Source organism: Alexandromys fortis, unplaced genomic scaffold, assembly GCF_014885135.2.
Source record: "Alexandromys fortis isolate MF-2015 unplaced genomic scaffold, M_Fortis_MF-2015_v1.1 scaffold_27, whole genome shotgun sequence".
Lineage (NCBI taxonomy): Eukaryota > Metazoa > Chordata > Mammalia > Rodentia > Cricetidae > Alexandromys > Alexandromys fortis.
Genome location: NW_026067952.1, coordinates 11,726,335 through 11,739,580, shown reverse-complemented (window position 1 = coordinate 11,739,580; position 13,246 = coordinate 11,726,335). Strand labels below are relative to the sequence as shown.

The window sequence follows — 13,246 nt, the reverse complement described above, 5'->3', positions numbered from 1 at the left end:
GCTGAATTAAGAGATCTATGAGACAATTGGAAGGTATTGCTCTTGTTTGAATCCTTAAACAAATAAACTATAAAAGAAAAAAGAAACAGAAAAAATGTGAACACTATTGGGAAACTATTAAGAAACAATTTTCAGGGGTGGTAGCGCACACCTTTAATCCCAGCACTCAGGAGGCAGAAGCAGTAGGGTCTCTGAGTTTGAGCCCAGTCTGGTCTACAGATTGAGTTCCGGGACAGCCAGAGCTACAACAGAGAAACCCTGTCTCAAAATAAACAAAATAAAACAAACAAACAAACAAAACCAAATCAACAAAAAATTATTTTAGGCACACTAACATTATTTTGTGATTATATAAAAGAACCATATCATTTAAAATGGCACTGACATATTTACAAAGCAAATTTACATATTTATAAAACAAAGAGAAAATGGAAAAGAGTACAGATGAATACAAGATAGACTATGAGCTGATAATTGCTAGACAATCCTACTGTACTCTCTTAAATTCAAATTTTTAGAGGATGAATTCTTGATTCTATTGCCACCATACCCTGTTAGGGTTAGAGTACTCTAGCGCCACACTGGTTTATGTCCAGACCTTGTGCACGGTACACAGGCATTCTACTGAGCCATATCGCCAGTCATAATTTTAAATATCAATAAATGTCTACACAAAAACAAACGAGCAATATTTGAGGTTAACTGATTATAACCTACTTTAGATCTTGTTGACAAGTTTTCTTCTTCCGAGGCGGTTTCTTCTTCTTCGGTTTATTTGCACTGGCATTATTTTGTTTATTGTTTACACCAAAATGTCCTGCAGAAATGTCACTTTGCAATAAGTTGACCAACAATGGGCTTGTTAATGTTACATCCTTATTGACTGGGAAGCCTGGATTTTGACCACAAGACATCTGATTTCCATTGGGTGCACCACTGAATGGTGCATTGAAAGACATTCCATGGCCTGAGAAGTGGTTTCCCGAAGCACTGTTTCCCTGCATGGTCTGCACATGTTGGGGGACCATGTTGGTTTGTTGCATGCTAACATCAGGCATCATCTGAGACAAGTTGACATCATTATTTGCTGTAGTAGCAGGATCACCATGCTGCTGGGCCATGTGTGGGCTGGGCCCTGGTGGCCGCATAACCTGCCCCTGAATTCCCATAACTTGAGGTGGACTATTGTTTACAGGCCCTTGCTGAGGCAGCATCTGTCCTGACATCTGTCCTGTAAATTGCACCATGTTTCCTTGCATGTTCGGAGTTGGTCCCCTCATTATCTGTGCTGGTCCCGGCATGACATTGGATTGGTTCTGAGTGTTAAATTGCTGCTTATTCCCCTGCATCTGATTGGTCATTATTTGTTCTATCATTGGGTTCTGCTGGAGCAAAACTTGCCCCTGAGGCCCCATTATCTGGTTATGTGGTGCCATCATTTGTTGGCCCTGCTGGGGAAGCATCTGCTTGGGTGGGGTCATCCTTTGGGGTGAAGGCCCAAGATTCTGGTTCTGAGGGTTCACCATCATCTGGCCCTGTGGCATAAGCTGGGCCCTTGAAAGGATCATAGGGTTTTGAGGGTTCAAAGTTCCTTGTTGTTGGACCATTTGGCCCTGAGCGGGTACAATCTGTTGGTGCATGCCCATCAGCTGAGATGGTGGGCCCTGCTGAGGCTGGCCTTGCATGTTGCCCAGGGTCACCTGAGGAACCCCAGAGCTGCCAGCAGGCTGGTTGTTTATGTTGCCATGAATTCCCATGAGGTTGGGTTGCATCATATTTGGTGGCCCATGAGATACCTGCATCTGGTTTTGAGGAGGACCAGCTCCTTGACCACCTTAAACAAAAATAAAGAACAAAAAATTATCATGATTAAGATACCCAAATTGCCTTACTTAGTAAGACACCCATCATCCATGTATCTAATAACCAACATAAATGTACTGTGCTTGACACACTTTCTGTGAGTATTTTAGACTCTGGAGGTTTGATACAGGATGGGGTAACTGTTTATGTTTTCCATGATCATACAGCCGGAGGAACATTATCTTTACTCTTATATAGTAACTCAAACATAACATTAGAAAATAAAGCTCACTTTAGAATTAAATCAAGTATTAGCACTGTTATAACAAGGCTTATAACTACCTATTGTGAATAAAATGAACAAATCATCATATCATGAGCTAGAAAATGAGCTCGATTGTGAGTAAATGAGGAAACGAAGAATGTACCAGTGTCCTCTAGAAAAAGATGGAATACTGTAAAGACATTTTAAAAATACTTCTTGGGAAAATAATTATGCTTTTCAATCCTATACATATGAAATCTGGTTGCTGCACTTTGAAGATAATATATAATATTTCCTAAGAAGAGGGTTCTTCAACTGAAGTGACCGAAAAATGACAAAATTTCTAATCTGAAAGCTGTGGACAGGAGGATGCTAAGAGTTTAGTGACCTTACTCTGCGGCAGTCCCTAGTGGACCACAAGGGTCATGTTCTAAGTTCTCTTTAAACCAAAGGTACTGTCTTGGTTTGTTACATTGTTTGTAGTTGGGCCCTTGGTATTTTCCTATAGCTACCTACTTTATCCCCACATCTTACTCTGGTGCTGGAGAGTGAACCCAGGGCTGTCCATATACCTAGCATGCATTCTATGAGAGCTACCTTCCCACTCTACCTCACCTGAGTCACCCTCAAGCTTACTGCTTGTTCTGCTGAGACAGGGCCTCACTATACAGCAGGCTGCTCTGAAACAATGTGATCCAACCTGTGTTTATGTGCACTATTATGTTTGGCTTAAAAAAATTCTCAGCTGAGTATAGTGGCTCATGCTTGGAATCCTAGCACCTGGGGGGCTGAGGCAAGAGAACTGTCATAAATTCAAGGTGAGCCTAGGCTACATAGTGAGATCCTATCTCAAAACATCAAAAATAAAAACAATGAACCTAAAGGCCTCTTACATGCTGGGCAATAACTCTACTACTGAGTTATACATCAGTTGAGCTCATGCAGTTTATTTTATTCCTGTCATTTTGATGTATGTTTGTATATGTGCGTGGCAGCTATAGGTAGCTGCCACACTCACTCAGCTTTTATGTGGGTTCTTGGGACCCAAACTGTGGTTCTCAAGTTTCTACAGCAAGCTCTTTACCAAACAAATCATGCTCTATCTCTGTCATTCTATTTATTTATGTTTGTTTATTTATTTTACTTTAAATAGGCACTATAAAGTGTCAGTCTAAGGAATTTACAAAACTAGTCCATTCACACTATCACAAGTATTTCTGAATTTCAGGAAGGCTTTCTGAACCAGCCTCATAAATTCAAACTTGAACTCCATGACCATTGTATATGCCATGTACATTGCATATACAAGTATACAGTCATTCAAGCAACAATTATTTATTGAGTATCCAATAAGTATGGGTACTTTCAGTGCTGATTTAGTATCAGTAAACAGGATAGGTAAGACCTTTACTCCTTTAGAGCATAGTTGGCAAGAGACAAAATATAAAAAGATAATTTTTCAGTAAATAACAAAAGTTAAGGGGCTGGAGAGATGGCTCAGTGGTTTAAGAGCATTGCCTGCTCTTCCAAAGGTCCTGAATTCAATTCCCAGCAACCACATGGTGGCTCACAACCATCTGTAAAGAGGTCTGGTGCCCTCTTCTGGCCTGCAGATATGCACACAGACAGAATATTGTATACATAATACATAAATAAATATTTAAAAAAATAATAAAAGTTAACATAAAAATAAAACAGGGTAACAGACTAGAATGACAAACAAGAGGATGTTGCTTTAGAAAGACTAAATGGAGAAAACAAAATGGTAGGTACATATGGAAGTCTTCATTTAAAAAGATAAACAGTGTGGGAAAAATTATAAGCTAAAAAAATCATTTTTATTTTATGTGTACAGGTTGTTTTGCCTATATATATGTTTATACACTACATTTATGCTTGGTGCCTTGGAGGCCAGAAGAGGGATTCAGATTCCCTGAAATTGTAGTGAGCCACCATGCAAATGCTGGGAAGCAACCCCAGTTCTCTGGAAGAGAACCCAGTGCTCTTAATCACTGAGCCATCTCTTCAGTCACAAGAATTATGAATTTTATACATTTTTAAACCTCCTATAAAACATTAACTCACATAATTCAGAAATGCAGTTTTATATTAGAAGATAGAAAAAAATCAAATAGTTCCTTCAAGAGACAGTATGAACTTTTTAATTATTAAGTCAAAAATTTTTCCCATTCTTTTTTCTCTTTTGAGACACGGTCTCTCTATATAGTCCTGGCTATATTGGAACTATATTGGCCAGGCTGGCCTCAAACTCAAGAGATCCTTCCACCTCTGCCTCATGAGCATTAAGATTAAAGGCGTGTGCCACCATGCCAAGCCTCACACTTACTAATTTTTAAAAAATTTTTATTTATGTATATGTATCTGTGTGAATGCAAGCCACATGTGTATGGGTGCCCATGGAGTCAGAGGAGGGTGCCAGAGCTCTTGGAGCCATAAGTACAGGAGGTGTGAGTGATGGACACAGAGACTGAGAACTACGTGGAGGTTCTCTGGGAGAGTAGAAAACCTTTGTAAACACAAAGTCATCACTCTAGTCCCTCATTCTTATTTCTTGAAAAAATAAATTTTTATCTATTTATTGTTATTGTTATATGTGTATCTGATGTGTAATGTATGTGCATTTATGCCCATTGGCAAGGAAGGCTACAACCTGCTGAGACATCTTGCAGGCCCTAGAATTTTTTCATTCTTTAAGCAATTTACAATGAAAGTTGGTGTTCAGAAAAATTTAAGATAACTTAGTCCAAACTACTTCAATGAGAAGGGGCAAAAAATTTCTTAGTTCCTAAGCAATCAGAAGAAACTCAGAAACATGAAATTTGGGCTTACAAAACTGCTTTAATGAGTACTTATTAGCTAATCCACTGTATGTTACCTCTCTCCAAACTTTCTTTTTTTCCTTTTCTCTCTCTCTCTCTCTCTCTCTCTCTCTCTCTCTCTCTCTCTCTCTCTCTCTCTCTTTCATCTTTATTTTGTTTACAGTGTTCTGTCTGCATGTATGCCTGCAGGCCAGAAGAGGGCACCAGCTTTCATTACAGACGGTTGTGAGCCACCATGTCGTTGCTGGGAATTGAACTCAGGACCTCTGGAAGAGCAATCACTGCTCTTAACCTTTGAGCCATCTCTCCAGCTCTCTCCAAACTTTCTTATGTATACTATACTTTTAGTACTAACTGAATTGGAGAAGTACCATAATGCATACCAGAATTCAGATATTCAGCATAAATGAAGATAATATGTACTATCCAGAGATTTTAAACGTTGTAGATATTCACTGGGTGGTGGTGGCGCACGCCTTTAATCCCAGCACTCAGGAAGCAGAGGCAGGCGGATCTCTGTGAGTTCGAGACCAGCCTGGTCTACAAGAGCTAGTTCCAGGACAGTCTCCAAAGCTACAGAGAAATCCTGTCTCAAAACAAAACCACCACCACCACCACCATCAACAACAACAACAAAAAACCCCAAAAAGTTGTAGATATTCAAACATGCCAAATACCCATATAACTATGAATTTATGGTTTCCTTTCCCAGAAATACCTTTTACCTGAGCAAGTTCTAATTCAGGGTTCAGCAAATCAGGCCTATGGTTGTTTTGAAAACAGGCAAGGATTTGGAATACTGTTGTCCTCACTAAGTAGAGTTGAATAACTGCAATACAGGCTGAATGACCTAAGCTATTTACTATTTAGCCCTTTACAGAAAGAAAAGTGAAGCACGAATAATAAAAACCAAGGCTCTGGGCTCAATCTACAGTTGTCCAGCCTTGGTAGAGGTAAGACTTTTCTAGAGGCTGGCTGCTTTGCTTTTCTGATCTTTAGCTTGAACCCCAATATCTGTCTCTGGGTTTTTATTACTCGTGCTACAGAAAAGTGTGCGTGTGTGTATATGTGTTCATGCATGTGTATGACTCCTTCTCTAACTGAAGTTTTACTTTCTTTCCTAAGGTGTTTCCTGGTTCTTGAAAAAAATAACTTATTTTCCATATTTCCTAAAGATTATCTATATGTGAGAAATTAAAGAACTTGTTCATTTATATATCTCTATGTATCAAGGTATTTAGCACATCATCAATGCACAATAAACATAACTAATTAAATCAAAGTACACACACCTGCATGCTGGACATTTTGATTTGCTTGCAGTTGAAGGGCTCCTGAATTCCCAGGGGTGGTTGCTGTGGTGGAAGGCACCTGACCTTGCATAAAGTTCGGATTGGCCTGTCCTGCTGAGAAGCCAGGTGGGAGGCGTTTAGGCATTCCTTAATAGAAAACAATGAGTAAGGCAAGTTACCTAGCAAATTTATACTCTTGTTGAGATATGGAATGAATAAGGAAGGATGAGCTGCATGAAGTTTCCACTGGCTTAGCTCTTTCTGTCACACTGGTAGGATCTTTAATAATAAGGTTGGGAAAGATGGTTAAAAAAATCAATACAATCCCTTACATGAGCACTGTCAAAATTAAAAAGAAATACTAAAAAATTTACACTTAGAACATGCCAAGGAAAAGATGGCAATCTGCTCTCTACATGTGATCTAAGGCCATACCATAGCAAGGTTTGAGGGCTCACTTCTCTGTAATACTATGGACTCCCAACATTTATATAACACAGGCACCAAAGGAATATGCTAAATTCTCTCATGTTCAAACAAACTGATATGAAATACTATAAAAGAAAGAGTTGTGTCCCGATTAAGGATAGATGGGTGATTTTTTCCCCCTCTTTGAGGAAAATGGATGATAATCTTTGCAGAAAAATCTCCCTCCCCCACCAGTGTTGTGCTTATCTCTTTGGAAGAGACGAGTTCACAGGAGCTTCAAAGTGAGGCTGTATTAAACTTATGCCTTTCTCTTGTAAGATCTGCTGTGATTCTGATAGCTATGGTACCAAAAATTATGCTCTAATGTAATCTTACTCAAGTTTACATCCTTTTGGAAGGCCTAGTTTCAGAAAACAAGTTTGCAATAAAGAGAATCTCAGATACACTCGTGTGCATACCGCAGGTCTTGATGTGGTCAGACCACCTAGGCGAGCATAGCAACTGCTCTAAGAAAGCAACAATACCTAAAGTTCTCTTAAAATTTGTTTATTAGGGCCAAATTTTCAATGCCCTGAAAAACTCTTTGTAGACAAATATGCATTTGTCCTTCCATTAGCAGCAACAAGCCCCCATTTACATGCTTTCATTGTAATTAAGTCAGTAATCATATCTGTAGAAGGGACTACCCAGATTCCACTGGTCTAGGGCTAGATGCCCAGAATAGTGAAGTTTGAAGGAGAAACATTCTTACATTTTCTAAAAATGTCTTAGAATTAAAATATTAGAGCCTGTATTTCATCAAAATCAATTAAAAGAGAGTGAAAGGACTGATGAGCAACTTAATTTCACCAGAAATCATGGGAGCATGCCTTTGCTATGTTGCATTGAAGATGCAAGGGTTTTTTTCTGGGTAGGCAATGGGTGTCTTTTGGTGGGGGATATTCTTAAATTAAATGAGTTTTACTGACACTCTCTATGCCTTACTGAAAAGCTCCAAGCACAGTCATGTGCACTAGATCAATGATTAATAAGAATAAATAATAAACATGGAGATGGATAAGTTTTACTGTAATCGTTTTACCTCTCACACATTAAGTTCCATTGCTTTTTCTTCATACAAGAGGCACCTTACAAAATAAATAAATAAATCTCCTTTAGGTATAACTAGTGGAATTCCCTCTCTAAGGAGTAGGCATTGGCATTATAAAACTATAAAAGTAAAGATTTTTGAACTTAGTCCTCTTTAATACTTTAATCAAGCTTAACAAATACCATGCTTACTATTTTACTAACTAGGATTATCAAAATTGATAAGTAGAAGGGCATTTTCCCCAATAAAACCCTGTACTTTTCATCTTTGTTCAACTGTATAATCTTAATCCTTCAACAAATGAGAAGTTTAAATTATTAATAAAATACATGTTTGGTCTGGACATTTTAATTTACAAGTACAAGATTAATCAAAAGTAATTTGAAACAAAACAAACATCTCTATTTTGACTTTTACCTTCATTTTTATCCAGAGAGCTAGCTTATATTTAACCAATAAGATGTTACACAGTAATCAAGAAAAATACATTAAGTTAACTAAATTATATATCAAGTGTCATCACCATATCACAAAACCAAATGATTATATCCTCATTTTACTCCCACCATTAACACTAAAACCTGACATTCTACTCAAATTTCCAGTAAATTTACCAACACAAGGTTGTTAGTGTTCCTCACCTCCTAGGCCTGGGTGTAAACTCTGTGGCCCCTGGTTTGGTGGCTGCTGCTGCATCACCATGAAGTTAGGTGGCACATTTCCCTGTTGAACCATAGGATTCCGACCTGGAGAGCTGACAGGCTGCTGAAATCCCTGGGGAAGTGGGTTATTTTGAGGTGGCCTTGGTCCCATCTGCTGCTGAGTTTGGTTAACCGTTGGGGAGGATGCAGGGGATCCCTGCTGGAAGGAGGAGGGTGAGGAGGCAGGAGACTTGTTGGTGAGGTGGGGTTGTTGCAGGGGGGTTGGGACCCTGGAGGGCCCTCCCTGCAAGCTCTTCATCTGAGGAGCTGTGAACTGGCCTGGGTTGCTCATTTGAGGAAAGTTTGTATGGGCTTGTGAGGCTTGCTGGCTGCCAAAGGGATAAGGAGGGGGAGGGTGAGAAGGTGTCTGTACCGTGGCTAAGGAAGGTCTTGCCTGAAGCTGTTGTTGCATTGGGCTAGGCAAGGGAGCCTTCTTCCACCCTTGGTTTGCAGTCATTGTGCCCAGAGAGCCCTGGGCTGGCGGAGGCTGTAGGGCTCCTGAAGGCAGCTGGTTCCAGCCTGGAGGAACAGGCACCTGAGTTGGAGCAGTAAACTGTGGACGAATCCCCTGTGGCTGTTGCTGCTGATGTTGCTGTGGAGGTCTTGTCTGCAACTGTTGCTGCTGCTGTTGCTGCTGTTGCTGTTGTTGTTGCTGCTGCTGCTGTTGCTGCAGCTGGGGAAAATTAGCTGGGTTCATTTGTCTGTTCACAGGAACAGGCTGCATTGGGTGATGTGCTGGAGGTAAAGATCCTGAGGGATGACTCTGCTGCTGTATATGGAGTCCAGAGAGAAGTGGATCCATTGCATCTGTTTAAAGATAGTGAATAATAATTAATCTACTGCAATTCATCAAAACACACTGGGTTAGATCTGCTGGTACCATTGATATCACCATGCTCTTGAGTATCTTCTAAGAACAGCATACCAACAGATATAAAGATGAATCCTGTCTTAAAGACAGCTGATGGCTCATTGGTGGTAAGGCACCCTAAACATAAAATATAGACAACAAGATTTTCAAAATTGTATTTCTGGCCAAATACTGTTAAAGGAAAACAAAATAAAATAGTTAACTAGGTTTGGGAAATGCTAGACCTAATGATTTCAAACAAGTTTCTTCTTTACTGGAGGAAGCTTAGTGCTGCCAACATGCTAACTTATGAAACATTTACCAAATTCATATGCCTTCAAAATTCTGTCATATTTTTTTTGTCATGATATTTCTTATAGAATTAAGCATGTCAAAGTATTTGTGGTGGTTTGAATGAAAATGGCCCCCAAGGCTCTCAAAGGGAGTGGCACAATTAGGAGGCATGGCCTTGTTAGGAAAGGTGTCACTGGGGGTGGATTTTGAGGTTTCAAGTGTTCAAGACAGGCCCAGTGTTACTCTTTCTTCCTGCTGCCTGCTGATTCAGATGTAAAACTCTCAGCTACTTCTCTAGCACCAAGTCTACTTCTTATGATGACAAAGGACTAAACCTTTGAACCTGTAAGCAAGCCCCAACTAAATGTTTTCCTTTATATGAGTTGCTGTGGTCATGGTGTCTCTTCAGAGTAATAGAAACCCCAACTAAGACAGCATACTTCTTGAGAATATTAGGACATAGCTGGTAAGAAAATAAGAAGAAAATTGGAGAAGAAATGTTTAGCTGTGAAATTCATAGTAGATTTTGTAAGGAAGGTAAACACTGGAACTAAGTAGTTGGAAGTTAAACATCAATGACTAAATCTCAATTGTATCTGTAAGTAGCCCCCTCTCTTTAACTCTCAATGAGTGGAAGTCACACTACCTGAATGAGAAGCAGGGCGAGGAGTCCTGGGCTGCAGTTCTGGACTGGGGCCTGGGGCCATCATGGAAGATGACATGTTCCCACCCTGGGGCATCATAACAGTGGCAGGGCTCGTCATCCTTATTAATCCTAGAAGAAAAAAAAGTACCTAGAATAACATACTGAAGCTGGCAAATTTGTGTGCGTGTGGTGTTTGTTTTTTGAGATGAGATCTTACTTTAATGACCAGAATGGTCTGCAACTCATGGTAATTGTTTCTGTAAGGGCTGAGATTACAGGTGAGACACCACACTCATCTTATAATTTTTAATGACATAGTTTAGAAATTCTAAAAGATACAAAAACTTTCTTTTAATAACTTTTTAGATAGAAAAATTTTGTCTATGAATGTTTGGCCTGCATGTACATGTACGTGCATCACACACATGCCTGGTGTTTGTGGAAGCCAGAAGACCTGCTGAATCTCCTGGAAGTAGGGTTACAGATGTTTGTGAGACAGGGTCTCTTATATAGCCTTGGCTAGCCTAGAACTTGCTATATAGATCAGGTTGGCCTCAAATTCATAAAGATCCACCTGCTTGCCTTCTGAGGACTAGGATTAAAGGCATGCACCACACCTAGTCCTTTTTCTCAATTCTTAAGTCAAACTATTAGCTCATTAGTTTTCACTGATGTTTACCACTAATACCTGAGAGCTTTCCTTCCAACATTTATAATGGACATATTTCACAAAATTTGATAGATATATAATATCCCCATTCTAAAATCTAAACACTTTTCAATTTCCATCTGATTACCCTTTCAAAACATAAGGCATTTAGAATATAGGGTAGAGAAATCATGCTAGAGAAAGAAACCTTACATTTCCTCTGAAACAATATTAAGTAACTTTAGAATTATGTATCTAGAATGTCTTATCAATAAATCTTGGCACTACTTCTCTTAGCAACTAAACCTAAATTAAAGCCCTTTTTTCTTTTTTGCTCTTAGCAAATATCAAAATTTGGGGGTATACCATAATAATCATTTAATTAAAGGTTTCATTCTTGGCTGGTAGGTATTTGGGGCCAATGATTGTTTTCTGTGAGTAGCTGTGTAGTAGGGTTTCTCTGTAGCTTTGGGGCCTGTCCAGGAACTAGCTCTTGTAGACCAGGCTGGCCTTGAACTCACAGAGATCCTTCTGCCTTTGCCTTCTAAGTGTTGGGATTAAAGGTGTGTGCCACCACTGCCCAGATTTTCTCAACTCAATTTAACTTACTACAAAACTTCATTTGCATACATTAAGGTCCAATAGACAGGTGAGAAAAGAAATTTTAAAATATAGCTGGTATAAAGAAATAAGTGGAGGTTAAAATACCATGGTAACTATAGGTCATCACTAACTAATTAGCCTGATACTTTGTGTTGTAAATGATCACAACCAGTATCTTCCATTAAATACCAATTTAACCTAAATCCATTTGCTTCAAGGTTTTCTATGTGGTAATGAACTCACAGCACTGGAACACTAGCCAGATACTAGATGTTGGAATCATCATGCTGGCCTAAGTTTAACAAGTGTCTCAACAATTCAAGACTTGATGGGATCTCTAACACTGTGTCCAGGATATAACTGAAGATGTGTACGGTCACCTAAGACCAGAAAGTATTAGTGCCCATAGGCAGAAGTTGAGATCACGGTCACCTAAGACCAGAAAGTATTAGTGCCCATAGGCAGAAGTTGAGATCAGAACCCAGATTCCCTGGCGTTCGTGTCAAGTTTACTTATTTCTTCACTCTAAGGACATGTACAGTGGCTAGGTTTTTCCTACTGTACTTCTGACCTTCATTCTTTTAGAATTGGTAATGGTACCACTTATGACTATTTTTTTTTAATTTTTGTCTTTTGAGATAGGGTTTCTCTATGTAGTCTTAGCTGTCCTGGAACTCACTCTGTAGACCAGGCTGGCCTCAAACTCACAGAGGTCTGCCTGCCTTTGCCTCCCTGAGTGCTGGGATTAAAGGCATGCGCCACCACCACCCAGTCACCTATTACCAAGCTGCCTTAATAGTTGCTCAGAGCTGTATGGGGGACCAGGTCTACATAAGTCACCAGGTTAGACATGCACATGAATGATATGATACTTCACATCAGTCCAACAGTAGACTTTGACATATGTATAAAACAGTGAGGGCTGTTCAACAACAGTGATGGAGTTCAACAACAGAGAACTTGTCTATGCATGTGTGAGGAAGTTAAGGAACAGGTACCTGCTTTATGAGAGTGCTCACCATCAAGCATAAGCTCCAATGATTACAGGTCTTATTTTATTTTAAAAATAAAGATGAAATATACATACTATATTTCAGGGAAATAAAACATATACTATAGTTCAGTGAAATACAGTAAATAGTTTGAGGTAAACATAAAATGTACAGGCAGTATAAAAACCCAATTCTAATTCTATGCAAGTTCTTTGTTTTTTAGTTTTGGTGGAGTCTCTCTAGATAGCCCTGGCTGTCCTAAAATCCACTATGTAGACCAGGCTGGCCTCAAACTCACAGAAATCTGCCTATCTTTGCTTCTCAAGTGCTAGAATTAAAGGCAGGCACCACTTTGCCTGGTTATGCCAAATTTTTGCTTATAGTTCAGAACAGCAGTATATAAGTGGGAGTTCCTCTACCTTTCTGCATTAAAAAAAGATGTATTTTATGTGTATGAATGTTTTGTCTGTGTATATGTCTGTACACCAAGTGTGTGTCCAGTGCCTATGGAGGTCAGAAGAAGATATCAGATTCCCTGAAACTGGGGTTACAGACAACTGTGAGCACTGTGTGTGGTTACTGAGAAACAAACCCAGTACCTCTGCAAGAACAAGTGCTCTTAACCACTGAGCCATCCCTCAGCTCCTCCTGCTGCATCTCTTTCAAACAATACTATGGTCGTCAGGGATGGAGCAACTGACTGCATATAGTTTCTTCAACCACGCAGCTGTGACTTTCTTTATCTGAATAGACTCCTGAAGCTTCAAAGGTTTCAAAGCCAACAGTGCATTA

The 13,246-nt window shown here is 39.5% G+C and overlaps 1 protein-coding gene across 8 annotated transcripts in view; it reads right to left on the bottom strand.

The window, feature by feature from the left end:
* Positions 1–13,246, bottom strand: part of Ncoa6 (nuclear receptor coactivator 6) — a 95,896-nt gene that overhangs the window by 29,180 nt on the left and 53,470 nt on the right. For 4 of the 8 annotated variants that reach the window (XM_050150709.1, XM_050150708.1, XM_050150707.1 and 1 more), the window contains 5 exons: positions 10,211–10,339; positions 9,346–9,408; positions 8,361–9,227; positions 6,201–6,347; positions 718–1,834 (listed from right to left, as the gene is read on the bottom strand). In XM_050150709.1, the coding sequence (XP_050006666.1) occupies positions 718–1,834; positions 6,201–6,347; positions 8,361–9,227; positions 9,346–9,408; positions 10,211–10,339 (2,323 nt within the window). The remainder of the gene's footprint in view (positions 1–717; positions 1,835–6,200; positions 6,348–8,360; positions 9,228–9,345; positions 9,409–10,210; positions 10,340–13,246) is intronic. The other 4 variants (XM_050150714.1, XM_050150713.1, XM_050150711.1 and 1 more) reach the window with 3 other exon arrangements.